Source organism: Amblyomma mixtum, chromosome 3, assembly GCF_055824585.1.
Source record: "Amblyomma mixtum isolate Tamu chromosome 3, ASM5582458v1, whole genome shotgun sequence".
In the NCBI taxonomy this organism is placed as follows: Eukaryota; Metazoa; Arthropoda; class Arachnida; order Ixodida; family Ixodidae; genus Amblyomma; species Amblyomma mixtum.
In genome coordinates, this window is record NC_143014.1 from 134,352,490 (window position 1) to 134,379,629 (window position 27,140).

Consider the following 27,140-nt stretch of genomic DNA (forward strand, 5'->3'; position numbering starts at 1 on the left):
CTTGACTACTGTTGGCATCAACAATGCCGTGGAATTCGGCAGAAAAGGCATTTCACTATTGTTCTGGGGCCATGATTGCTATCTAACAGTGACACGAAGAAATCATTAAATTTGTCTGGTAATAGTTTCCCGCTCAGACATCAATTAAGACATCAAGCATGCCGCTGGAATGTCCACCTGGATTCAAAATTTCATTTATTGTTTTCCACACAAGGTCATTCTTTCTTAAAAAGTGTGGATTAAATAGTTTTTCCATACACTCTTGTTCTGCTTTGCGAAGAAAAGACGTGACACTACATCTTAAAACGCACTAGGTCATCCAGTGATCGAGTTTGGATACAGCGTGTTGTAAAGATCCGTTTTTAGTTTATCACTTGAAGGCATTATTTTGTTGTCCAGGGCTTTCGGGTCTTGCGAGGTTTTTTAAAAGTCTCAAGTGGAAAACTTTGCTCATAAATAGACTTAAATGTAATGAATGCACTATATGCGTCATCTGGAACAATTTCGCTAAGCACAACATTCCATTCCGCGCCTGCGAGTGCTGTCCGAAAGGAATTGAATGTGGCCTGGTTTATACGTAGATATTGTACCGCAAGAAACATGCCCTGCTTTTGGGGAGTTAAAAACATGAATATGGGCAGTTGGTCACTTATCTGTGCATTAATGACTCCTGAATGAAGACAGTAAACTGGACAGTTCCTAATGAAAACACCCATGTCCAACATTCTTCGACAAAAATTTTGAATATTGGAAAACTGTAAGGTACTAGTATAGAAATATTGAAGGTAATTATCTGTTCTTCTGATATGTAGTAAAATCTTTCTTTTATATTGCTTCCATTGCTCGCGTCGAGCAGGTAAGACTGGCATTGAAAACCAATGTGGAACACTTGACGGTAGCAAAAACGTTAATAGCGGAAAAATTCCAACCTGCCGACGGGAGATCTGCAGATACCTTGCATGTTAAAGCGAAATCTTACAATATGTGAAAAAACTGCTCATAACCTCTTCCCGTTCAAAAATGCTTTTGTCCAGAATTGTTGGGAATGCGTGGGTGTATTTGTGAAATTAGTAAATTCGTTGCTCTGCATTATGTAGTCGACCTCACGTTTACGCGCAGAATGAGATATAAAGTAAACGTTAACGTCACTGCCTAAAACTAGATTAATCTTGTTTTCTGTGGTCAGTTGCAGATATTCACCAAAGAAAGCAAATGAAATACGAAACGCTGCCTTTAGGAGGCCGGTACGTGACGGAGAAGACGTTTCTGCCGCTTTGTAACGACAGTATTTCGTATAGTCCTCGAGGGTTATAATAAATTCGGTAAGAATGCTGCATTTGAACGTTTCTTTCCGTTGCTATCATGAGACCAACACCTTGTTTACCAGTACGGTTCTGCTCATGTGTGTTGTAGTCGGATAGACTACTACTTCTATACCAAGTCTCTGTAATCATTATTACGTTGAAACGGAAGCTCAGTGCGCAGAAAAATGCTTCTAACTCATCCCTCTTGCTTCGCAAATTTTGCGTGTTAGGATGAAAAAAGGAGTTAGCTTTCTTCTTCCGATCAGACGCACCACAAAGGTGAGAAGGCAACACGCATGTGCATAACTTAGGACGTCGTTTGTCGGTTAGGTATTATAAAAAATTGGCAGAGGCTTAGCTTGGTTAAGCCCGGAAGGTTGCGAAAGCAAATTACGAGCAAGTTTAGCGACTACAGTAGTGAAAGGCGAAAGCCTGAGTGCTGCACGGAACGCCGTAATTAGCTTAAAGTTCTATTGAGGTGTCCACTAAACCACAGAGTTGGTAAGGCGCCTTTATTTCCTCCAAATCAACGCAGTCTACAACGCTGTCTATGTCAGAGCGCATCAGTGAAGGCCGGAATCAGCTTAATGTGTTATTTAGGTGTCCACTAAACCACAGAGTTGGTAAAGCGCCTTTCCTTTCCTCCAAATCAGCGCAGTCTACTACGCTGTCTATGTCAGAGCGCATCAATGAACGCCGGAATTAGCTTAAAGTGCTATTGAGGTGTCCAGTAAACCACAGAGTTGGTAAGGCGCCTTTCCTTTCCTCCAAATCAACGCAGTCTACAACGCTGTCTATGTCAGAGCGCATCAATGAACACCACAACAGAGGTCAAGCTAAAGGTCAAACGCGGATCTGCCGGGACGACGATGAAGGCTCAAAACCTAGCGCAGTATTGCTTTCGCAGTAAAAAGAAATGTAATGTCAAGCACCACAGCATGTTCACCAAATGCACAACCGATGTTTTTTACTCGCTTCCACTGTCCTGTCGCAAGGCCTACATAGGTCAAACAGGTCAGTGCGTCAACGACCGTATGAGGCAGCACCGCACTTCGCCACAGCCAGGCAACACAGCAAATCTGCCAGGACATTGCAACCACTGCAAAGACTGCACCCCTCTGTTCCAAAATGTCAGAATCATCGGCCGCGGCAGAACGCAGACAGAACGAGAAATCTTGGAAGCCTTCAAAATGAAGCAGTTAGGAACTGAATGCGTCAGCGACAGCTCTGTCATGTTCACGGCAAAAGAGTACAGTTTCATGAATGGGACATAGGTTGCCACATGCTATCTTCCAACGCTTGATCAATTTTGTTCTTGTTGTTTTGATAGCGTTTGTGATTGCTCCCGCGCATGTGCACCCAGTTCTGTTGTTGGCGATAAATTTAGAATATTTCAGTTGTGTTTCCAGCGTTGTCCTGTGTACTTCTGCTTGTGAACGCGTCCTTTCCGCTGGTTTCCCACTTACAATGCACCAACTGGCCCAACAAGCTACGCTTCTTGAATACTTGGCTGATTGTTTGTCAGTTTTAGTCTCCCTTGAAACTTCACAAAAGATTTTTTGAGCCGTTTCCTGCGATTTTTTGTCTCATCTACTTTAAAAAAGGTCCGTTTTGTTTGTTTTCCTGGCCATGCAGGTAGTCTTTCAAACGAGGTGGCTGATTACTTAGCAAGGTCAGCTCTTGGCGGGTAAGTGACATATCCCGTCCCGAATTTCAGTCTGCTGGTGATTTCCAGGTTTCAGTGCTTCCAACACATATCAGCGAGGTTGCGTGGTCTCTTACTAAATACCACTGACTATCAGCACTTAACATATAATTGGAACGTCCGTTCGTGTAAAACCAGGCTGTGTGAGGTATCAATGACGCGGTTGCGATGCAGTATTCCCACTTGAAATTTATATCTGTGCAGTTGTGTGTGGTCACCAACAAACCTATGTGGCTGATGAGGGGACGTTGAATCTGCAGACCATTTCCTCCTATATTGTCAAAAGTTCGCACTTCAGAGAAAGATTTACCTGGAGGTCCCTCTAGGTTCGGGTTCCTGTTATCGCTGCCAGTGTTATTATCGTTCATTGCGAGCTCAAAAGGATTTGCTTGGGTGCAATATGTGGGGTTCTTCATGATTACATAATTGTAACTGGTAGGTCGATTTGCAAACTCTTTCAAAATTCTTGAAGTTTTTCTTTTTTTTCGTCAAAATATTCTTTGTTATTTAACTTTAAATAATCTTCTGTCGTATTTCATCGATACATTTTTCAAAATTCGCGCTTGGCTCTGATATTTTTGTCGTAATCGCCTACGCAAATTTCCTTGTTTATTACACTACACCGTGGCCAATCTCCCCATGTGGGTATGTGCCACGTCTTGAAAGGAAGAAGAAGAGGATGTGCCATGGTTTAAGAGGAAGAAGAAGAAGAAGAAAACTGCCTTTCGAGGTTAGGACTATAGTGTACTATTCTAGTACACTATAGTTAGGACTCCCTTTGTCTCTACCAGTTCTGCTCTCGTTTGGTGCGAGCGCCACGGGATTCTCGTTAAGCACTATTTGCGGCCACCTTCATGATTACATTATTGCAAGTGGTCGCTTACCGTGTTAACTCCATATAAAATTTCACCGCATGTCCCAAAAGCGTATTTTATTTTATTCCTCGGATATCTAATTTGTTTAATTTATTTAAAAATTTCACCAATTAATATATTTTCTAATTTCAGTCATTCTACCATTCTACTTAGTTTTTTTTTTTCAGCACATATACTACGTTGGCATTCACCACCGTACCTTGGCCAATCACCCCGCGTGGGTATGTACCATGATCACTGTGGAGAAGAAGAAGAAGAAGAAGAATGTGATTGTTCGCTTGTTCTTCCCTTTGCAGGGCTTTTGTCGTTGGTCTTGGGGCGGCTGTCGACGTCTTCTCCTGGTCAGGGGAACTCCCTGTGGTAGGCCAGCCTTCCCCTGGGCGCCTTTTTCCGAGGTGACATCGCAAGCCCCCCCCCCCCCCCCCCCCCCCCCTTCCCCCCCGCCGCCAAGCTCCAAAGCGCGGGTGAACATGGATTCAAGGAGGAACTCCGGTACCCCGAAGAAAGCAAGCGGCGTCGTTCCCGGGCCAGCGGTCACACTGCTACGACAATCGCCCAAAGCCGGGCCAGCGTCGGCAGACTGCTCTGACGATAAAAGCATGCCATCATTCGTGCTGAAAAGCACGCTTTAACCAGAGGCCCCGGTGTTCGTACCAAGGCACTTCAGAGTACCTCTGCCACAGGAAGTTGCAGAGCCCTGCCCACCCTATCCACCTTCACCAAAGTCACAGGACGCGAACCAGTATGCAATGCTGGAGCTCATGAGCTTCATTTACGACGTCACGCTGTGTCCTGCTGAGTTCGACTCCAAAATAGAAGACGTCACAAGCATATTGAGTGGCATTACCGACGCTGACGGTCTCTGTCAGGTGGTCGACACTATCTTCCAACAGGGACTGAAAGAGGCTAACTTCAGGTATAGCGGGGCACGCCTGTGCAACCATCTTGGAAACAACCTTCACATTCGAGGCGTGGAGGAGGACTTTACTAACATGCTTCTAGACCGGTGTCACAAAGAGTGCGTCAAGCGAAACGACTTGTGGTCCGGTGATTTTGACGACGCCTACCTGCGCGGGTTGCTGCTGTTCATTGCTGAACTGTTCTCTCAAATGGTGTTCCTGCGGGAGGACCACTCCTACAAGGTGAAGCACCTGGCCGCCTGCATTCCCAACATGATGCACGCGCTTCTGCAGTCGCTCACCAAGGAGAACATCAAATGCACCGTCCAGGTGCTGAAACTTGCTGGCGCCTGCCTGGAGGACTACGAGAAGGTGGGCTCACCCGAAACCGACTGTTGTGCTCTCGACAGTGTGTTTGAGAACCTCTGCGAGATCTCTCAGAAGAAAGACATCGACCCGACCGCGGCGCTGATGGTCAAGAATGTCCTCGAACTTCGTGAGAGGAACTGGGGCCGCTCTTCGTCGTCTTCGAGCTCCCCATCGGCTGGCCAGGCGGATTACAGCCTTCCCATTACTTGTGGTCCCGATGGCGTGCCGGTCTCCAGTGAAGAGGAGAGGTTTATCCAAGAGCTCCTCCTCACAGAACGAATGGGGAACATCGAAATGTCTGATGGAAGCGGTTACACCAACAACTGCTGCAATGACGGCATGGACGATGAGATTGCGGCAGCCTACGAAGAATTCCTCAAGGAGTCGGGACAGTGAAGCTCTCTCCATCTCGGCAAGGGAGGGGACCAGAGTGGGTTGGCCGAGAGGTGCGAAGATGGCGAAGTGCAGGACAGTACCCAGTGTTTTCTTAAGTGTATATTTTTTCCTCCCTATGTTTGTGTGAATTGGGGTTGGGGGGGGGGGGGGGAAGTGTGGTGCCACTTTGTACTTTTCCTTTTTTCCAAACAAGCTTCCTTGCATCTCTTTCGCTTTGTCCACGTGACTCTTTGCCCACAGTGACGGGTTTTGAAGGCGCAGGCTGCTTTCCCGAGCAATGCAACCTTGGGAAGCCGAGCACCAGGCCGGGGCATAGCTTGTACCCATTTTGAGAAAACCGGTGGATACCCGGCCGGCGGCGGGAGTCGAACCCACCACCTCCCGAAGCCGAGGCGGGTGCTCTGCCACGAGGCCACGGCTGCGGTTCGTCCCTTCGGGTAGGGTCGTCACCAGGTTGAACAACCCGGATGCTGCCCAGACTGCGTTGCAGGCCATCTCACATCTCTTCAAAATGATTTCTGACGTCCGGCAGTTCGGCTGAGGAGGCTTTGTGTGCAGATCGTCTGACCAAGCCTGTATTATGGATTTGCTGAGGTGTTCCTCCTTTGGAAATCACTCGGTGAGCGCTCCTATTTCCCCGCACTTGGCACGCTCTAAGGGTCTTGAGGGGTGTCGATTCCCGACTTAGTCCTTCGGAGGCGTGCTTGAAAAAAGTTGCTAAGGTTTAGCTTTGGTTAAACCTGGTAGGTTGCGTAAGCATCCATAGCGTTCCATTCGGGATCATCACCGGTTGTAGACGATTCGGTTTCGATAGAGGCGTGGTGCGCCCGTCTAGCAGCGTCTTGAGCGCGCCGCTTAGCAAGGCGCTATTCGCGTTCTTCATCTGTTTCCGAAGCCCGTTGTCGTTTCCTGGCTTCGGCAAACCGACGTAGCCTCCCTTTCTGTTTTTCGCGGCATAACGATGGAGCCGGCAAGCGAGCGAAGGCATCTTATACCCTTACCCCCCCCCCCCCCCCCCCCCGTCGTTCTCCAGCCTCCTCTCCACACTCCGCAGCTGGCGAGAGCGCGGCGAGGGCAGCGCCTCGCGGCCGCCCCGACGCGAAGGGCTGAAACCGGTCGTAATATTGCTTTCGCAATAAAAAAACGCGACATTTTATTCAGGTCTCGTACGCAGGTGATAGGCAAAATTAACGACGACTCGGTTTTCCTAGCGAGAATGTGCCCATTTTGCGACCAGACAAATTTCCACTTATGCTCCTTTTTTTTCACACTACTTCCATGTCCATCAATTTCTTGATCAACGGACACAAGTACTCATTCGCATGCATAGGATCTGAACCGCTGCAGCCAAGGTCTTCTGCGAGCTTTGTCTTCTTCGCTTTTGCTAGCATATTGTCACGGTTTGTTCGAGTTTCACCTCGGTGAAGAAGAAAACAGGGTGAACTTTTGCGATAAAGTTCACACCGCAGATAACGCCGCATCTTTCTGCCCTCTATTTTCCTTGCTCTGCAGCCGCTTCTGCAGGTTCGTGGAAGACGGGCTTCAATATCGGGCAGGTCCAGGTCGCCGGCGGCCGGTGTATTTTTCAACGTTGGACGCGTGACAGACGGCATTAGACAAGTGCCGCTTGCGGCCGCGTCTACTTGCATGCGGCTGCTGGCGCCAGTCAGTGCAGCGCCTGCCTCGGCGTCAAAATTGCGTAGCAGTGCAGATTATGAAGGCGCTTGCAGGCTGTCCAGTCATACCGCCCCATCAACCATCTACCGCTCAGCACACTGACGCGCAGAAAGAGCAGGGAATCGGTAGAACGCGTAACGAAATCAAGGGTAAACCCTAACAGTGCTACAAGCAGCGCTACTCTTGCACGCTGCCACTAGCCTTTAAAACAGAATTTCTGCCATCATTTCGGCCACCTGTTCTTTAGCGAGTGTGGTTTGTGCGTAGAATACCGGGGTAAACGCATTGTCATCCCTGCTCAATGCATCAACGAGTGATATGTGAAAAAAAAAGTGGATAATCAAGGCTGCGGCTTGGTTAAAACATTCGGTGACAGCCGTGATGTCCCATTTTCTCCTTTTCTTCTCTCTTCGGCTACTTCCTCTTCATTCTTTTTCTTCTCTCTCATCTCTCCCTTGGCTTGGCTTCTCTTAGAATCTTCGCTTTTTCTCTTTCGTCTCTTTCCTTCCCCTCTCTCTCTCTCTCTCTCTTCGCTTCTTGGCTTGTCTTGCGGATTTGTACAACTACAAATGCTACGAACTTATGTGATCACTCAGTGTGGGGTCCGTATAACGGCTCTTGCCGTAAAAATTCTATGGCTGAGTGGTCCGAGGCATCTACCACAGTGTTAGCTCCGGCCAGCGTGGGTTTGAATCAAGTAGGGTAAGAACCTTGTCTATAATGCATGAAGGGTAGTGCATGAAGAGTCAACAGTTTCGGGGTTAACTTTGCTTCGATTCAGGGAAGATTTGACATTTTGCAGATGGTGGGATGCATGCTGAACAGGGAGAGTACAGAAGTTGATCAGAGATAGAGCCGCCCTGTCGCCCCCTTAGCAATGTTTTTACCAAGCATGTTTCAGAGGAAATATTCGCCGATAATCTCGTCGCCGCGTTTATGGTTTGGTTTGGTTTGGTTTATGGGGTTTAACGTCCCAAAGCGACTAAGGCTATGAGAGACGCCGTAGTGGAGGGCTCCGGAAATTTCGACCACCTGGGGTTCTTTAACGTGCACTAACATCGCACAGTACACGGGCCTCGAATTTCTCCTCCAAAGAAATTCAACCGCCGCGGCCGGGATCGAACCCGCGTCTTTCGGGCCAGCAGCCGAGCACCATAGCCACTGAGCCACCGCGGCGGCACATACCCGCAGCTCACCCGATGTTTCCTTTGTATACGCTTTAGGCGCTTGAACCATCCGCGAGCTGCCCACTTCTTTGGAACTCAGCATGCCGGCCAAAAATCGTCCCGATAATACGAGGGCGACAGGGCAGTTAGATCTGTGCTCTGGAGGAAACTATAGAGGACCGCGAAAGTCCCACCACTTGTAGGGAAATATTCGCCGATAATCTCGTCGCCACGTTTATGTACCCGCAGCTTACCCGATGTACCCGATGCTTTGTATACGCTTTAGGAGACTACCCACGAGGGTACAGGACACTAAGGAAGAAGTACATGCATAATTAGACTATTACAAGTTAACTCTTGTAATAGTTTTTGTTAGCACTTATTAGCAAACCGCCTCTACCACTTGTCGCTTATTAGTCATGCGGCATGCAGGCACGTAGTGACCCATCCACAGGGAACAGCGTAAAAAGGCAAGCATTTTATTCGGCTAAAAAAAAAGCAACCAGGGAGTCGACCGTATAGCGCAGGTCTAAAGTCCGGCGGCGGAGATGGCGAAACGCCCTTGCTTGCACATCTTAGGAATAAGGATCCTGGAAGAAGAGAAGGCCATTTGTCACGACCAGCGAATAAGACCGAGGTTCCAGCATACTTGGCACTACACTGGGTACTACAGCGCCCAAGAGAACTGTACAGAGGGCGCGGTCTCCAGGCACGCCGTAATACCCAGACGGCCTATAGAAAGCTGGGCGTACCCGAGCCTAAGAGTGGTGTATTAAGGCATGGAGTCCACGCAAGCTCTAATCTTTTCACGATATGCAGCAATGAAGGAAAAAAAAATCTCGAGAGAAACACCTTCAATTCGATTAGGGATTTCAGGAGACACTGTCATTGTAGAAGCCGCCCAGTAACACTCCCCCCCCCCCCCCTCCCTCCCCTCACCGCATGACGTTTGTAGGGCTCCACGCTTGTAAGACATCACGGTACTCTTGATCGAGGGGATACGTGCACAGTGGAATATTCGGCGGCTTGCACAAAAATTGATGAGGAAATATTGGGTTGTAGATCTTTGTAGCTGCATGGCTGGCTAGCCACGTACAATAGTTTGGTGGCTGCCGTTCTTGCAGCCAGAAGTGCAAGGCTGAGAACAGGTCGCCCAGCTTCAGCCGACACTGGACGACGCAAGCAGGAAGTTTAAACGGTAACGCCACACATTCATGCCGTAAATCAGCGGCATGCGTGGTGGAGTAAGACACCGCAATCTGCCCTCCACAGACTCCAGGACACTGTTACGCACCGCGGAATTCGCCAGGAAGATACAACAGACTGACAGTTATCGTTCTCGCTTCATCCCGACTGCAAAGGCCAGTCTAGTTTCCCGTGCAGTGTAGCACGGACAATGGTGTAGTCCAAGTGCCCCGAGCCAACAGTACACGGGCACGTGACCAACGCATAAAAGCCACTTTCCAGAACACAATACGCGATATTTCTATGAGCCATTTCACAGCAAACGGTGTGCTTAAACCATGCTGTACAGTGTTCAATTATCTGAGGCGCTTGAACAGCGCGCGCTGACAGGTGTGCGTCTGCACTTTTCAGTTTCGAGACCTGAAGCCCAAGCCCGGCCCAGGCCCGCTAAATTATCGCTATAGCGAGCCCGACCCGGCCCGTGAATCCCGGAGTGAAGCCCAGCCCGGGACCGGCGCGGCCCGTTTCACAGTAACGCTTGAGGTATACTGCTCACTCTGAGCAAGTAGACTGCTACTAGACCGATAAGAAACTGGCCGACAAAGGTTCTGAAACCGCAGTTTGGCTTGCAGAAAGTTGGTTCTTTTTAACCCAGAAGGAAGTGATTAAGAGTAGTGCTCGCCAGGCCCGTCTTTTGGACAGTGATCACGTGTAGATGCGCAAAGATAAACTCGGAAGTTCCGAGAGCCAAATAAAAAGGACTGCATACGCGCGTAATAGACTACTTTGCATTCCCCCATGATTTTAAGCGGTTATATTTTGCCGCCCAGAAGTATAAACATTAAAGCTGCCTAGCAAGCAGTGGGATGACATTTTTTTAGTAAACGCAATCTCACAGGTTGAACTGATAGCCGAACTGGTCGCCTTTCAGCAGAAACGATAAGCTAAAAGGCTTGAGTATTTCACGGTGTGTGTTTTAAAGACCATAAGCGTCCTAAACTAATTTGTTTTTCCCGAATGTATTTCTTATAGTGTATAGGTATGTTTTGGGATGACGAACGGTCAATGGCCAATTAAGACCGGTTGAATTTTACTCTTACCGGTGGAGCAGAAGATAACGCGTGAACAACGTGATAACTTAGAGCAAAACACTTGTGATGACAACCAGGCTGAAGAAGCGAGGAGGGATAGATGTGGTTATTAGATGAGATTTACAAACTCTCGCGAGCTTTTGTGGCTATTTCATTGACGAGACGTTCTTATCAGCTGATCAAAAAGAAAACCAAACGCGCTTTAGTTTGTGAATTTTCTCACATGAGCAAAATATAGCTATGAAATAAAAGCTATGTTTTGGGGGCTTAAGGGCCCAAGGGGAGTCAGGCTGTGAGAGAAACCGAAGCAGAGGGCTCCGGATCATTTCGACCACCTGGGTTTCTTCAAAGAGCAATGACAAAGTACAAGGCTGTCGTGCTTGCCGCCTAAAGAGACATGCGGCCGCCGAGGCTAGGAGCGAACCCATGGTTCCCCGGCTCAGTAATCAAGCGCCTTGACCACTAAGCCGCCGCGGCGTGGAAATAAGGAAATAAATAAGTCAATGAATAAAGCTTAGTTTTTTTTTTCTCAGCGCGTACTATCACCCATAGCTCATCCGTGTCGCTGCTCCAATGCCGCAGTTGTGTACTTCACTCTGCAATAGTGAATGAATAGTCGGACACCAGCCGGTTCTGTACGGACCCAAGCCTGGCTCGGGTCCGCAGCTTTAAGCCCGAGCCCGACCCGGGCCCGCAACTTCAAGCCCGGGCCCGGCAAAACAGATCATGGCCCGGCCCGAGCCCGTGCAGTGCACTACTTCGGATTGCGAGACTGGCACGATAACCACAGGCCACGAAGGCTCGTTGCATGGCGCAGGTTGAATAATGTTGGACCTAGTGTGGTAGTTGTGGTCTGTCTTTAAGAGACATGTACTGATGCGTATATGAGTAATTAGTATTCTAATTATGTTAGTTTAGTTTAGTTAGTTTAGTTTATGGGGTTTAACGTCCCAAAGCGATTCTAATTATGTAATTGAGTAGGCGGAGAGAACGGGACCTACTAACGCTATAGCGTTCTACTCTTAAATGCGAAGCTTAAGCGACCCCCAGTTTTTAAGATTCGTATAGCATTCCGAAGCGTGGCAATTAAACCGAGTTCTAGATCAGTACGCACAATTGGATCTTGCGCTTCATTCTCAAAATAGCACCTGCGCACACCAGTGCGCAGTCTACGCGCTCTAGACAAAGTTTGCAATGTGCTTGACAGTGAGAATAATATAGCACGATTTGAGACTCTCTACGAACTTTGCAGGAAAGGAAATTGCGGCACTCACAGGCCCTTGCGAATTGCGCGATCCTCACGCTTCTTCCAGATGTCCATGCGCCTGCGGATCGGAAGGTGGTCGAAATCCAGTGCGAAATCTTCGTCCTCGGACTCAGCCTCCGCCTGCGTCATGAAAATTAGAGCAGAGATGGTACAGACCATAGTGCCCAAAGTCAGGATTGGCTTCACAGGATGAAAGCATGGTACTTGGAGTACACGTGATATTTGCAAATCAATTCCTTGAACACACGCGCCGCTCGTGTAACGAAAGGGGAATTCCCCCAACGTGTGCTGAGGGAATTTCATGCGTGGCAGCTGCTGAGAGCGCGAACACAGCGTCCGGAGCCTCCGCTTCCTGCGCGTCCGAGTCGAACCTCGTTATAACGAAACGGTTTATAACCAAGTAATGAATATAACGAAGAAATTACGATTCTCCTTGGAAGCTCGGTCAGCACGGGCTATGACGAAGCTACGGCTATAACGAAGTAATCGCCGGGCCCCTTCAGCTTCGTTATAACGAGATTCAATTGTAGTGCAGGCGCTCACTCCGGTTTTAACCAGAAAGAACAGCGCCCACTACTCGATGTTGCAACAACAAAAACAAGAACGGAGTCCGCCTGCCTCGGCTGCGGCGACAGCGCTCGCGTGCTTTGCGCTCACACTACACGCATATTGAGATGAGTGGCCCTCAGTCTCATAAAACCGTAGAGGCTACTGACGTCGTACTAGGAACGGTTGTTCGCGTTTTTACGACTAGGTGAAAGGTGCAGTGCCGAAATGCAATTATGCGAGAACCATCATATAGGCTCTTTTGCAGTCAGTTTACGCTACAACAAAACTTTTACGCTTAGTGTCCACAAATAATTTAACGCCGTTAGCAAGTAACAAAAGATTTTGCACAGCACATAAATGCGCGCTTTAAAAAAAATCCGTGTGCAGGAAACGAGACTACATAGAGAATGCAAAGGAAACTCACCGCAGATTTTGCAATTATATGTGCAGCGCAGGACCTGTAAGATAAAAGTTAAAGGCGGCTGAGGCAGCATTATGCGTGCTCACTAAACGCTCGTGCAACGTGAACATTTCAGATATATCTATGAATAAGATGATCCTCGAAGGGCAACAAGGTATTGAGAACGTATGCCCGATTATCCTTATATACTGTTTAAAGAGTGATTGCAATTTTTTTTCTTCTCTGAAATGCGCGCAATGCTGATGCGTAATACGGCTAAGGAATTTCATGACGCTTAAACTCTTGCTGGCCCCAAAGCGCTTGAAGGAAACAAGACCCACTTTATATCGCAGAACCTTCGCGTAAACGTGCACTGAAGAAACTCTTGGTATAATACCGGGATTTTCAGCGCAACGAAGATACCCACAAGAATGGGGACAACACGGGCGCTTACTACAGCTGTTTAGTCGGGTGCGTTTCGTAAAGTGCGCCACTAACGTCGCCTATGAAATTCCGGAGTCCTGCGACTTAGGGAACATGCAAAAGATATTGAAAATAGTGAGGGTGAGAGGCTTGTTCAACACTGTACGGCTTGCACCAATTGTACACCACGGTTCCGCGATGTGAGGATTCTGGGTAGAGGCAGACAGCGGACGGCGCGTGAAAGCCTGGAAGCCTTTCACATAAAAAAAAAACGGGTTCGAGCTCCGTCAGTGACAATAGTTTTTTTTTTTTTGTTATGCTGTGCGGAAATTTCTTTCACGCCTACACTAATAAGATTTGAGTTTGTTTGCTCGGTGCCTTGTACGCGTGCGCTTCAGCAACAACTGCTTTCACCTGATTAAACAGTTGTAGTAAGGGGCCGTGTTGTCCTCTTTCTCGTTTGTGTCCATTGCGCTGAAAATCTCGGTATATGTCTGAAAAACCACCCAGCTCAGCAGTTAACTCTCTTAAACTCTTGGTAGTGCACGAATTTATTCAGCAACCACGTGAAGTCGGCGTGCATGTAAAAAAAAATTGTGTCACACCACGAGGCAACACTAGGTGGAACGTTTCCCATCGATGCCATCGATGGCGTGGAGCACTACGCTGCGTCGGAAGCGTGTCGCCTTATACGACTATATGTTGCTAGAGCATAAACAAGCTTTGTGCGCCCACTCCAGACGCCGGCACTTTTGGGTCGCGTCAACTACCTGCGGCAAACGAACGCCGAGCATAACTCACGGCCTTTTGGTGAAGAGCTCCCCGAACTCTTCCTTCTTGTGCTTGTCGGTCTGCTTTTGGGCGCCCTCGATGCTCATGAGGTCCTCGGCGAGCGGGTAGGTGTCGTGGCCGCCCTCGGTCGCCACTGCGGAGCCACGCAGTTGGCCGATCTTCTCCAGAAACTGGTTGGCCACGTAGCCCTTGGCCACCACAGGCGGGCTGAGTTCACTCTCGCGCGGCGCTTCGGCGCATGCCGCCGTTGTCTTGCGCCGGGCTCCCAGGGCGTTACGCTGAGACAGCGGCGGCGGGCGGCTGTCCGCCGGCGGTGGCGTCAGCTTCTCAGGGCCTGCGATGAACGAGATCGTCTTTCAAAGAAGTTGAGGGATAAGCAAATTCCCGCAAGTTTTGTTGCCTTCGAGTTGCATTTCTTCGCTGACAGCGGAGTTTCCGCACTGCTACTATGAAGCATGCGGCTCGCAGAATCCAGTCGTCGCCAATCGAAACCCGCTTGCATGGGACGATAAAAGTGCACAGGTTAACAACGCGCATCTAAAGCCGGCCAGCCACGGACAGCGCCGTTTCTTTTCAGTTATTTCTTTCGCGCAGAAGACTTACTCGAGGGGGAGACTTGTGTCTGCGCCGAGATCGATGGTCTGTTGCGGGTTTGGTAAGGAGACTTCGGACGCACGGGCAGGTCTTCGATTATCAGAGCCGCCGCGGCGCTCGGCTTGTCCTGCACAGGGACGTCGCTCACGGTGTCGTCTGCTTGAACGGCAGCGGATTCAGCCAGCGACTGCTCCGAGACCTTGAGGTGTGGCTCCGAAGGGTCGGGAACAACCTCTGCATAAAGTTATGGAAGTTACGGTCAGCAAAAAAAAAAAAAATTAGTGCAATAAAATTGGAGCAACACTTAAGCTCCACCTTATAAGAATATAACGTGAGAGCGTTAATGAATTAATACCCATATATGTGGAATCGATCATTCTCCACATCACATTCATAGATCGATGAAAGTCCTCATACCACTCCTGGAGCAGTGGTGCAGCGGTTAAGCGATGCGCCTGCGATGGCAGGTGCTGCCACCGGTGGGGCTTGTGAGACCCACGCTGCTCTTCCCGAGCAACCCATCGCGAGCAATCATTAACAGCCACCTGCCGCGGTGGGAAGTTTGCTCACAATCAGATGGGTAGGTTGCGATGACACCACAAGGTCACGTGACCGGCCACCTGCCACCTACGTATAGGCCACCTAGGTTGCTTCTCTGGGAATTTTTAGTGGATTTTTCACTCACGTTCTAGGATTTTTAGTGGAATTTTCGCTCACGTTCTACGACGTCGACGCCAACATTCTGCTACACGGGCTCCTTAATTAATGTCATCGCATTAAGATGACTACAAACGCCAGCGACACACAACAAGGATAGCAACGATAATTCATTAACCCGGAGCCACGGTGCCCGGAACAAGCTGCTGCGTGCGTTATGTGCTATGCAGGGTCCTCGTTACTGCTCGCATCTGGAGATATATGCCTGATGAACTGACGTGTGTAATACCCGTGCCACACGGACAGATTTAACGCCATTAAGTGCTTACTGCCTTAAGTTTTAATGGCATTCGTGCGGTGCCAGACGCATAAATTTAATGGCATTAGCCTTACTGCCATTCGCGACCTACTGAGTTCGCCACAACTCATTCGCCCGTGCAATGTGTACTCTCGTTCCCATTCCACACGCAGAAAAGCATGCAGCTTTGTCAGTTACAACTGCCTAGCCCACTATAAAATAGTTAATTATCAACTTTCAGCCAGATGAGGCACCTAAACCGCATTTTCGATGCGAATGGAGCCATTTTAACCAGCCTTATTGGCAGGTACTCTCGACTTATGTGCTGACATGCGAGTTTATGGCTACTTTTTCGACTTGTAAAGCAGGAACAGCCGTATTTTCTGGAAAATCGTTTTTACATTACATTTGAACATCATTCCCGATATATTCTGCTCATTAGGAATGTTTATATTAAGATGAAACTTTTGACTACCTTGCAAGCGTTATCGTCATCGTCACTTTCGATAATGGCATTAAAAGTGGACGTGTAGCACCAACTCCGAAAATAATGGCATTAACAAACTTAAGGCCTTAAGCATTTACTGCCATTTCTTGTGCGCGTGTGGCACGGGTATAAGCCAGGTACGGTATTTATGCTACGATCCTTTTCATTACATATTCTATTCCACTGCCCGATCATGCCATGATGGTTTGGTTCATGGGGGTTTAATGTCCCAAAGCGACTAAGGCTACGAGGGACGCTGTAGTGAAGGGCTCCGGATAACTTCGACCACCTGGAGTTCTTTAACGTTTACTGACATCGCACAGTACATGGGCCGCTATAATTTCGCCTCCATAGAAATTTGACCGCCGCGGCCGGGATCGAACCCGCGTCTTTCGGGTCAGCAACAGCCCAGCGCTATAACCACTGAGCCACCGCGGCGGCTGCTTGAGACAATGAAGAAAAACTATGGAAGCAACTGCTAGAACTGCAGACAGACATTACGGTTACTGCCGACTTTAGAGAAAGGAAACTCGCTTCACATTGTGAATAGACCGAGAAACAGCGATTTCGCTAAGCATCCAGGTTATATCCAAAACATACGCGGGGTGTACTGCTCCACCGCTACACCATGCCACTGTGCTGTCAGCTGTGCTAACAGCACAGCTGTCTGCGTTGTCTTGCCGTACAGTCAGGCTTGAGTCCACTCCAGACAGCATATTTAATACAGCCGTACCATCCTCGAAACGCGGGTGGTCAATGATATTTATTGGCGCAAAGGCATCGGAAGCCAAAGAGCGCGAGAAACTGACAATGGATGATCTCAGGAGGAGAGAGAAATTGATAGCAAGTGATTGATATTATAACCAGGAGTGCAGTAAAAGCTGGTGTAAATTGCCTGCAAAATTGAACAGCTTCAAAACTGTTCAATGTATATTGTGCATAAAAGTCCGGGCTCATATCAACTGGTGATTTAAAAGAGACGAATCGGAAAAAAAAATTCTTTATAAACTTGTGTACGTGTCGTCGCTAGTGGTATTTATGAATCATGTGCAAGGAAGAGTTTAGGATGAAGTGAGATTCACTGCCTGTACACTCCTGGAAAACGCGCTCTCCGGTCGCTCTCGCATCGAGTACACTCAATGAGGGCATGCACAATAGCCTTACGCCCATATTTATCAAAGCCACTTGCAATTTATTGTCAGCTTCATTAAATCATTTCAGTTACTCTGGGTTTAATGCGGCGTCTGTAGTCTCTGTGTGGGTAATAATAGGTCCCGTATTTTTGGACGAAGAAGCTGCCCTGTAAGCCTTATTCTTTTCGATGTATTACGCAGTATTTTATTTGCGGACGTCTATTCAACGACTCCATGATACGCTATAACAATGTGTCTAAAGTGGAATTTATATTTCTCCGTGCACCCGAAATGATCGAGAGAACACTGAGTCATATTTTGTTATTCTATTTTCTAAAATCTGATCTACAGCCATGAGCATCGAGATTTTCTTAGGGTCCGTGTTTACGGTTTCGGTTGACGAGAACATCTTCCCAGCAATCACAAAATAACAGAATCTGCCCATTTCCATCCATCAGTTTAGAACTCTTTACACTTGTATTTAATCCGTTGGGTTGACCATGGAGCTGGAACGCCATGCATGCATTTTGTCAGGCAATCAAAGGGCACATCAATTTAATCAGCTGGAGTTATCACGCGTCTAAGGGAAGGCTGCTGGTAAGTTGGTTTTGGTGGCATACAACCTCGATGTTGAGGCTCTAATGACAACGATACTGGTGATCTCTAAGCAATTTGACCTTAAGAATTTCACCTGCTTTGCGCAGTACACGGGCGTCTGAATTCCGCCTCAGTCTAAATGCAGCCGCCACGCCCCTGGAATCGCCTTCCCCTTAGCACTCCCGGCAGTGTACTCGCTGGCAATTAGCTCCACCGTCGTCATGCACCCTCTTACACCGCTGCTCGCTCGGCCACCGGCGATGTAAACAACCGCCATTTTCTGTCTCAAACGGTTTGAGACCACTCGTTCCCGTTGCAAAAAATCGTCTCAATCGGCTCGCATAATTAGGTAAGCAACGTCAACACTTCTGCACGTTTATGACGTCGGCCGGTGACGCAAAAAATCAATATGGCCGCTGGTCACGACCGACCAATAGGAACGGGGCAAATTAGACTTTTTGAGACACTTTCCGATTGAGCCGATTTTGAGCGACTCGTAATCGCGCCCCTGGTCACTAGTTACGAGCCACACGAAGTACTCCACACCCCTTTACAGCAAGCTCCAACTCTGCTCGCATTACCTAAGCGCTCATTTGTCACAAGGTGATTATGAAGGCCCTGAACATACCATTGAGCCTGACCTTTGTTAAGGTCCAGCGGGCAGACTGCGCCGCCCAGCACACGCTAACCTTAACCAAGTGACTGCAGCCGGTGCGAAAGAAGAGGGGTGGTTTGGCGTCCTACAAATCGCCCATCAGTATGATTGATTTTACGAGGAAAAGAATGCACTACGGCACGATTGCAAACACCACCACATTTCGAAGGACTGAACTCTGCAGCGTGGTCATACCCTCAAGGCTCAGCTGTCGTCATGCGCTTGCGTTGGCGAGCTCAAGACGACAGCTGCTTTCCCCGCCGCGCAGCAGTGTTCAGCGTCCTTTGCGGCTGCAAGTAGTGGAGCTCACGCACCGTTTCCGGGCTCCGTGGACAGCTCCTGGTCCTGGAGGGGCAGCGCGTCGAGCACCAGGGGCGCCGGCTCTTCCTCCATGTGGGTGCTCAGCTCTTCGGGGTTGCGCTCCTTGGCGTGCTCCAACTCCATCTGGGCCTCCAGCTCGGGCTCTTCCCGGATGGTTTCCAACCCCTTGGTCGAGGGCGCTTGCTGTGCCAACACGTCGTCGCCGTCAGACAGGCTTAGGTCTGCGAGCAAAGGTAGGCTGCTGCGCTCAACGGTGACCATGGCGACGGCCGCTGCGGTCGTCGAAAGCTATAGGAGTGGGCTTTTGCCACGTTCCGTTGTATGCGTCGCTGAGAAAGCTGTCACTCTAAACAAGTTTAGCGGCGAGTCAGCGTGTGTCCCGTCGTGTCCTGTCCTCGTCTTTCGCGCTGTGCGCTCCCCGGGATTTCACTAAACGAACCGTAGGGAGTCGGTTTAGTGGACCATCGGGGAACACAGCCACTACTCTCGAGATTGTGTCTGTCCTTGTGATCCAGGTTGGCAAGGGTGCAGCACAGCTATGACAGGGAGTCCGAAAGGAGGTGTCCTTTCTGCGGGCTAGTAGCGGTATATGCGCCGCCAAAGTACTCTGGCAACTCGGCTCGGCGCGAATGGTGCGGCCAGCCGACGAAGTCTGTCCGCTCTGTCGACTTACCAAGCGGGTCAGCAGCGATGACGTGCTTGGTGGGCAGGGAGACGTCCGAGAGTCCGGGAATGAGGGCGCTGTCGCCGGGCGGGAACTCCTTGTCCACGTCACCATCCAAGATGCTGTCCTCACTGCCAGGAAGCGTGTCGGAACAAAAACATCTGCTCATTATTATTACGATGATATACATGATTATTGGCGAATAGTTTTAGGCGTATTACGAAGGAGGCCTCCACAAAACAAACATATTGGACAAAGGGCATCAACGAACAATATTAAACAAAAAAAAACTCAACACAATGCACTTCAGTGTAAATGAGTACTACTGTCGCTATCTCTTGGCAGTTAATGAGAATGTACATTAGGAACAATAGTTGGCTGATATTTGAACATCTGGTTACTAGTTTAGGCTGTTAAGGAGTCAATATGAACCACACTTCTTGTATTAGATGATTGCGTAGAGCATTATAGTGGTGGACCACGGAAGTTTAAAAAATGTCGCAGTTACTTGTGTCAAAGGACTAGTGGAGTGCATAAATATTGACCTAACAATACCTCTACCATCTAAAGCATGCTTAATATAACCTGTTAAGCATAGCTAGCGGTGCTAATTTGGTTGAACAGCCTGATAGAAATCCATATTAATGCGGATAGAGCAAATTGATAAGCCCATCAAATGAGACGATACGCTCGTATTTCACTAAAAGAAAGAAAGTGTCCAAACAGGCCACTGGTTAGAGAATTCATGGTCGCCTTAAAAAAAATATACCGGATTAATCTAGCCACTGTTTAGGTCGCCAGGAAACATGCTAGATTTAAATACGGAATTAACTTGTGCATGTGGAAAAAAATCTCTGCCTCTCCCGTAACCGAGAGTAGAGTAAGCATGAAATGTTTACGGGCAGAACACATTGGTTGTAGATGATATTAGTCAATATCTTGAAATGAGTCTAGTGTTTAACACATCACACCACACTCTTGTTGCGTCGAAGCTATCGCCTGCAATAGTGCAGGCTTAGGTAGGCAGCTGCGAACCGTGGCGGCCTTGTCGCTTTCGGGAGCGGCCGCATAATCATGGCGTTGTCGGCAGGGGCGAGCAGTCTTCTGCTGTGGCGTATCAGTCGCAAAGCGATCGCTTTTCGCAAGACGCTTCCTACCTCTCCTTTCATCAGGTTCCATTGCTCGGCTTAAGCAGCTGTGACGGTGGCGGCATTGAAATGCAGGACGATGCAGAAGCGTACGCGGACACGACGAGACGCAGGCCTGACAAGAATGTATATGCAGCGCGTTCGAATACTCCGCGAGCGTGCATACATCTGCCTGCCAAAGGGGGAAACGTCATGAGCTGAAGGCCCAGCGGCCGGTCTTTTACATGCTTGAGTGTGGGACCGTGGCGCCATCCTTGGGGACGGCGCGGAAGCAGTTTTTCCGCCCAAAGCCCTTCTCGCCCTGGAGCTCCCCTCTTGCTCTAAGCGGCCCTCTCTCAAAGCCCCTAACAGATCCGTATGAGTCTCGTTAAATCTCGTACGGTGCCCGGATGCTCTCGTTTCAGCTCGCGGATGTGTGGAATTCAGTGCCCGGATGAGTGGAATTCAGTGCCCGGATGTTACCTCTCGGTCTCGGCGTGACGTCACCACACTGCCGACAACGGGAGCTAAAAGCATTTCATGCTTAATGCGCTGTGTGCCGTTTTCCTCGCGCATACGTCGGCCTGATTTTTCCACAATCGCGCTCTCAGAACTCGAGGATCAACCAATACTCAAGTCACGCGTATGGAAGGCGCAAATCTGTCTACAAAGGAATGGAGAAAACGACGCCAGCCATGCTACTGTAGAACCTTCTGGCCACGGTCCGGCTTTCATAATGTAAATACTGCATTTGCTCCCCACCGTTACCGCGCAGAAGTTTCGTATGCTTCTTTTCAAGAGGCTGCAGCGCTAAAGATTCTCAGATAAGGCCGATACGAAAATAAGCCCGGAGTACCGCCATACAGTCACCGCGCCCAGTCGCTCATCCCTGCCGCAAGCTGAACGTCGGCGGCCGTTCTCGGCAGTATTTAAGCGAGCTGTCGTCTCACGCGCGGAGCCATCGAAAAATTCCGCGGCAGCACGCAAGTTAGGTGTTCAAAAAGTGCGCCACATGCAAGAGAAAGAACGGAGAGCGCCTTTTCGCCTGCTGTAACGCCAATTTTTGCGTGGACCCGTGCAAGATTACTGCCGTTAACGCACAACACCGGCAACGCTGCCAACGTTGAAGGTGTCTAAAGGCTCATTCACATGCAAGCGACTGAGCGATTGAGCGGCGCGTCGCAGCGAAAATTTCCAACTTGTTGAAACCTCGCCGCTCAACGCAGCGACGACTCAAAACAGGTTTTTCCGCCGCGGCGACACAATTCGCTAGCATTTTCGCTTCCATGTGAAACAGGTTTGAGGGTCGAATTCGCGCCAAACGCGTCATCTCCGGTGACAAGTATGTCGCGGCGCCGCTATAGTTTAGATGTGTTTTGAGTTCTATATACGACATTCTAACCTTTTTTCTTTTTTCTGATTCCCGAAGTTCCAAAAGGTCGACCAATACGCGAGAAAATACGGTAGCAAGATAATCCTGGTTTTTTGTCTCTGCTTAAACACCATGAAGTATGACGAGACTACTGCATATTAGCTACTTCATTGCGAAGCGTTTCGACTTAACCGGCACGTGCAGATTTAGTCGGCCAGACAAAGAGGTTAACAAATTTGGCCATACCAGGCGCGGCAAAACTTGTAGAGCCATGATCTAACCTCCACAGCTCAGAAGAAGTTGTCAACGGCGCAAGTCGGTCACTACGGCTGCCGGTGCCAAGTGATGCTCAAGGTGGATGGTACTGCACTTACATGGAGATCGTAGAGAACCTTACGTAGGTTCAGTGCAAGCCAGCAAAACAGATCGGGGAGCGCCGCTTTGCCGATGGTTACGCGCGATGTGTCGTCCGCGCGAAGGCACGAAGAACGTGGCAAGTCGGTCACAGTAGCTGCGAAGTGATGCTCAAGGTGGGCGGTACTCCGCTCATGCGCAGATCGTAGAGCACATTCTGGCGACTCAGCACTGTAAACCAGCAGAGCAGATTAGGCTGATCCGCTGTACCGATGATCACGCGTGATGCGTCGTCGTTCCAAAGGAATGAGGCACGCGTGGGTGATGATTGCAGTCTCAGGTGACAGATATCACGCGACGGTGGCCGGCAGTATACCACGTTGTGAAGCTTCATGTGAGCTGTGAGAGACGCCGTAGTGGAGGTCTGCAGATTAATTTCGATCGTCCAGTTAGTTAACATGCGCTAACATGGCACCTACTAAAACTTTTTTCCAATTTCGCATTCCACCGAAATGCGGCCGCTGCGGACGGGGTTCAATCCCACGACATTGGACTCAGCAGCCGAAAGACAAAGCCACAGAGGTACCGTCGGGTCGGAAAAATACAGAAAAGGCGTCAACGGCGCAAGTCGGTTGGCACAGCTGCCACTGCAAAGTGATTATGGCCATGGCAAAGTAGCACGTTTTCAGTTTTAGCGGGGAAGCCTCACACCGTACGTGGAGAAGGTAATATAGGCTAGTTTACAGAAACGTGGATGTAAGAACTTACTCCAGAGACAGCCCGGACTTATCGGACGTCAGGTCTACGAAAGGCCCCGTCCGCTTCTGCAAAAGGAGAAGAAGAATTAAATGCTTCGAAGGCGGAAATAGATTAGCAGAGCGCAAACTCGTACGGCTAACGACTTTTTACACTGTACCACGGACAGCTCATCGCGGCTATCCATCCAAAAACATACCAAAGCGTACTCATGCAGGGGCACGTCGCGTTATAATCGGCCACTATGGTCGTGCGAAAATGCTCTGCACAACGCCTTCTACTGCGCCTGTCCACAAGCGCTTTGAACTGCCGCGTTAGGAAAACTCGGCTGTGAACGTGTTGACAGTGCATGGAATCTGAAGAGGCCGAAAACAGAAATCACCCGAATGAAGCAAAACTGCGTGCTTTGAGCGTCGGGCAATGGCACGGGCTTGTAGTCGAGCGCGTGGAAGGCAGTATACGTCTGCGGAGAGTACTCACAGGCAGTCGGTTGCGAATGTTTACTGACCGCGTAGCCGGGGAAAAACTTGCAGCTATATGTAACGCGCTTCCCTGCGATTTCCAAATGGAGAGGTAGGTTTCCTTAACCACATGGTGCCCGTGGTGGACGCATCAGCACGCGCATGTTCTAATAGGGAACACGTCCTTGAAGCGCGGGTTTATTTCGACGCCGATTTAAAGCGAACCAGCAAACCGAACGTGGTGAGCGCATCATCTTTTCGACTATGTACGCGAATTTCGAACGCGATAGAGAAATTGCCTACGCTGCCTTCTCTCTGGACGTAAAACACGCGTTCATGTTTCCAAGGCTGCGTATAGGAGGTATTCACATGACGTCATCCGCAAGGGGCGCTAGCGGCCGGCGCAGCATTCGCCATGTTGGTGGTCGCGCGCGCGGCCGCCGCAGCCAGCCGCAGCGTTTGAATAGCTGGTGATGGGTGAAATGTGAGTGTATTTCGCGTCTCGCCGCATGTAATTTCTGTCCGACCCGTGCCGCCGCGTGACTGAGTGAATATTCCGTGAACTGTGCGAAGCAGAAAAGAGCGGGCACGCTCAGAAGGTTCTACTTTGTGAAAAGGTCGACCCCCCCGTAGGAATGCGGAGGCACCGGCATGGTGTGCGACGTATACAAGACTGCTGCCGCGCGTTGAATTCACCGGTATCGTGGCCCACCTTGTGCACGGCTTAAGTTTGCTGGCAGGCCAAGGAATTAAAGGATATAAACCTATGAGAGGGTGCAATTACTTGACAAGCGGGTGAGTCCAAGAGCCGTGCTGTGGGTGCCGACATCTGCGGTGCCGACGGCCGAAGTGCCGTTTTTGAAGAGGTGAGTAATTCGAAGGGTCTGTTCACTTAGCTGTAGCTTAACTTGTCATCTCTACCTGCTGAAAGTGACGTGCTTCAACTGAATCTAGCGGGATGGCTGCACACTGCGTTGCTGCGAAAACGGTCTTGTGCATACGAAGCAGCGCTACGTAGCTACAATCAAAACTGTAAAACATTCTCGCTGTGTCTGCCGTTCGTGCCGCGAGCGCATGGCAGTATTTGTTTGACCGTTCTGTCGGGTAAATAAGGCAGCTATGACGCTTTGCCTTTCTGCTGAAAGACCGTACGTCTGAGAAGCGTCAGCAGTTCGCGGACTACAGCTAGGCGCTTGAATTATCAATTTCTGCGGTGGCAGTTCTGGAATTTCGGTAATTAATCGTGCTGTTTATCCACGATGTGCCCTGCATGACTAGCTGACAGTTATCAACTGATATTAAAAGCTGCAAGTCGTGTGCGTTCTTGCGTGCAGCGCAGCCAGCCAGTTTTGCTGCCGAGTTGAGGCAACTCGGTTATATCACGACGCAGAAGAATTCTGCCGCAAACTTCATGCACAATACGCGCTCCACAAAGATAAGTGGTCGCTGACGTATTCAACAACGTACAAATATGTTACGGATCACTAACAGTTCAGGCCGGGTACCTCACGGCGCACCGTGACACTGCGCGAGCTGGCCTGAAACGACCGCAAACATGGCGCGCCTGCCGCGACGACGCTCGCGCCGTCTGGTAGCGCGGCCTCAGTGAATACCTCCTATACGTACCGCCGTGTTCGGAGAGTGATCAGCGATCGAGTGCCACACCGCCCTGCACTCGGCATATCTTGTCTTTGAGCGTATGCTCCCTCGCAGCTGGTCCTGGCTGAACGTTGCTGCCTTTGCAAGCGCAGCGCACGCCGCTTTGACGCGTAGCAAGCATGGCGCGCGTCGCCGATTTCACTTCTACTAGGTCGGCGCCAGCAAGGGCGGCTTCAAACTTTCCTGCAAGCGTTTGAGGCCGCCAGCTTTCGTCTCTGGCCCGCAACCATACGGAGGGCCCGAGTAGCTCAGCTCAGCAAGTAACTGCCTTTCACCTTTCGACGCCGCAAATTGAAAGGCATGCACGAGCAAGAGACGTGGCGGCACGCGGAGTGCGTATGCGCAGTGTGCAGCCAAAGAGCAACGTACCGAGGCGGTCGTGTAGCTGGAACGCGCCAGCGTGACCGAAACGTCGATGTCGCACTCGAGGCTAGAATTTTGCGCGGCCACCTGTACCGACTCTGCAGCCGAGCCGATATCCGCGTCGTTCTGCCAGTCGGCGTCATTCCAGGTGGCCATGGTGCCTGGCTGCTTTTACGGCGACGCGAATCGGGGAGTGCCTGCGTGGGTACCAAGAATGAAAAAGGCACCACGGTTGCACTGTAGTGGCGAAGAAAAGACATCGGTTAGAGCAACACTGATTCACGTTGAGAGCGGTTACTTTACGGATGAGTTTTTATATGCCGTACACAGGACACATCGAAAATGCCGCCAAGTTCAGCCCCTGGCTTTCTGCAGCTCGCCTTGTTATGGGCACTTTGCTTCCGTGCCGCTCTTTCGCCTCCCAGCCGCCATGAATTTTGTAACAATACAAGAGCGCGGGCTAGTTGGTGCTTCGTATAGTGAAGATATCGCGCTAACTTTTACAGATACCACATACACAAACAGGAACAGACGAAGAGCTTAGTCTGTTTACGTTCAGTGAATGTGGTATCTGTATAAGTTAGCGCAATATCTCCACTATTAATCTTCTGCCTCGCAAGTAAGCAGTTTTGTCCTTCTGGCAGGCTCGAAGGCAGGTGCTGCCACCGGTGGGGCTTGTAAGACCCACGTTGCTCTTCCCGAGCAAACCTCTCGTGACCAATCATTAACTGGCGCCTGTCACGGTGGGCAGTTCGCTCCCAGTTTAGTGGGCAGGTTGTGATGACGTCACAAAGTCACGTGGCCTTGGTGGCCAGTCTAGGCTGCTCCTCTAGGGATTTTTCGCTCACGCCACCGACGACGACGGCGCCGGGTTTTCCGCTCAACGGGGCCCTTGACGCTATCGCGTTAGAAGAATGCTAGCAAACTGATGTAACGCACTTGACAGCGTACGGTCGCTACACTTCAATTCACAAGGAACTGTCCGGGAAACGACAGTGTACTTCACGCGACCTGTAGACAACAGTAAAGTGATGCTCCCGCCGCGCGTCGTGAAATAGCTGCAGCTCCGTCAGTCATCTGCCAATCGCCAGATCAGAGCATGCGCGCCGCGCTTGACTTTCTCTTGGAGGCACCGAAATAGAAAAGAACGAATATAGCTGAGAGCATAAAAGAGCGCATATCTATGGTCAGCACCCTTGGCTGCATTTTAGTTGAATCCGCCCGCCATCTGGACTGCGTGGCTCGTGGCCTATTATCATGGCCCATTCAGTAAAGGGGCCCGGTCAGCTGTATTTCCTATAGGCTGCGCGGAGTTTCTCGGCTATGAATGAGGCAACGTCAATTTTGATTCCTGTGCTGTGTGGCACACGCACTTTTGCGAGCAAATTAGCCCTATCATGGTACACCACGCACCTACAAAGCTACTAAGCATTGGATACGTATAGTGTTGGTTACATGACCTGTGCTTCTCTGCCACACTCAGTACAGTCGAGCCCACTTATAACAGCCGCAGATATAACGAACGCTCGCTTAGTACGAACGAG

At 49.8% G+C, this 27,140-nt stretch overlaps 1 protein-coding gene and 1 pseudogene across 1 annotated transcript; one reads left to right on the forward strand and one right to left on the reverse strand.

Moving 5' to 3' along the window:
* Positions 1 to 4,339: 4,339 nt before the first annotated feature.
* LOC149351997 (polyadenylate-binding protein-interacting protein 1-like) lies at positions 4,340 to 5,676 on the forward strand (annotated as a pseudogene).
* A 3,220-nt stretch (positions 5,677 to 8,896) lies between these two features.
* On the reverse strand, positions 8,897 to 25,836 carry LOC149351998 (uncharacterized). Its single transcript, XM_089577105.1, has 9 exons — positions 25,603 to 25,836; positions 23,126 to 23,181; positions 19,514 to 19,665; positions 18,834 to 19,061; positions 14,702 to 14,926; positions 14,108 to 14,432; positions 12,908 to 12,941; positions 11,942 to 12,054; positions 8,897 to 8,981 (listed from the first exon to the last, which is right to left on the reverse strand). Exons 1-9 carry the CDS (start codon positions 25,750 to 25,752, stop codon positions 8,921 to 8,923), a joined length of 1,344 nt encoding a protein of 447 aa, XP_089433231.1. The 5' UTR covers positions 25,753 to 25,836; the 3' UTR covers positions 8,897 to 8,920.
* Positions 25,837 to 27,140: the final 1,304 nt, after the last annotated feature.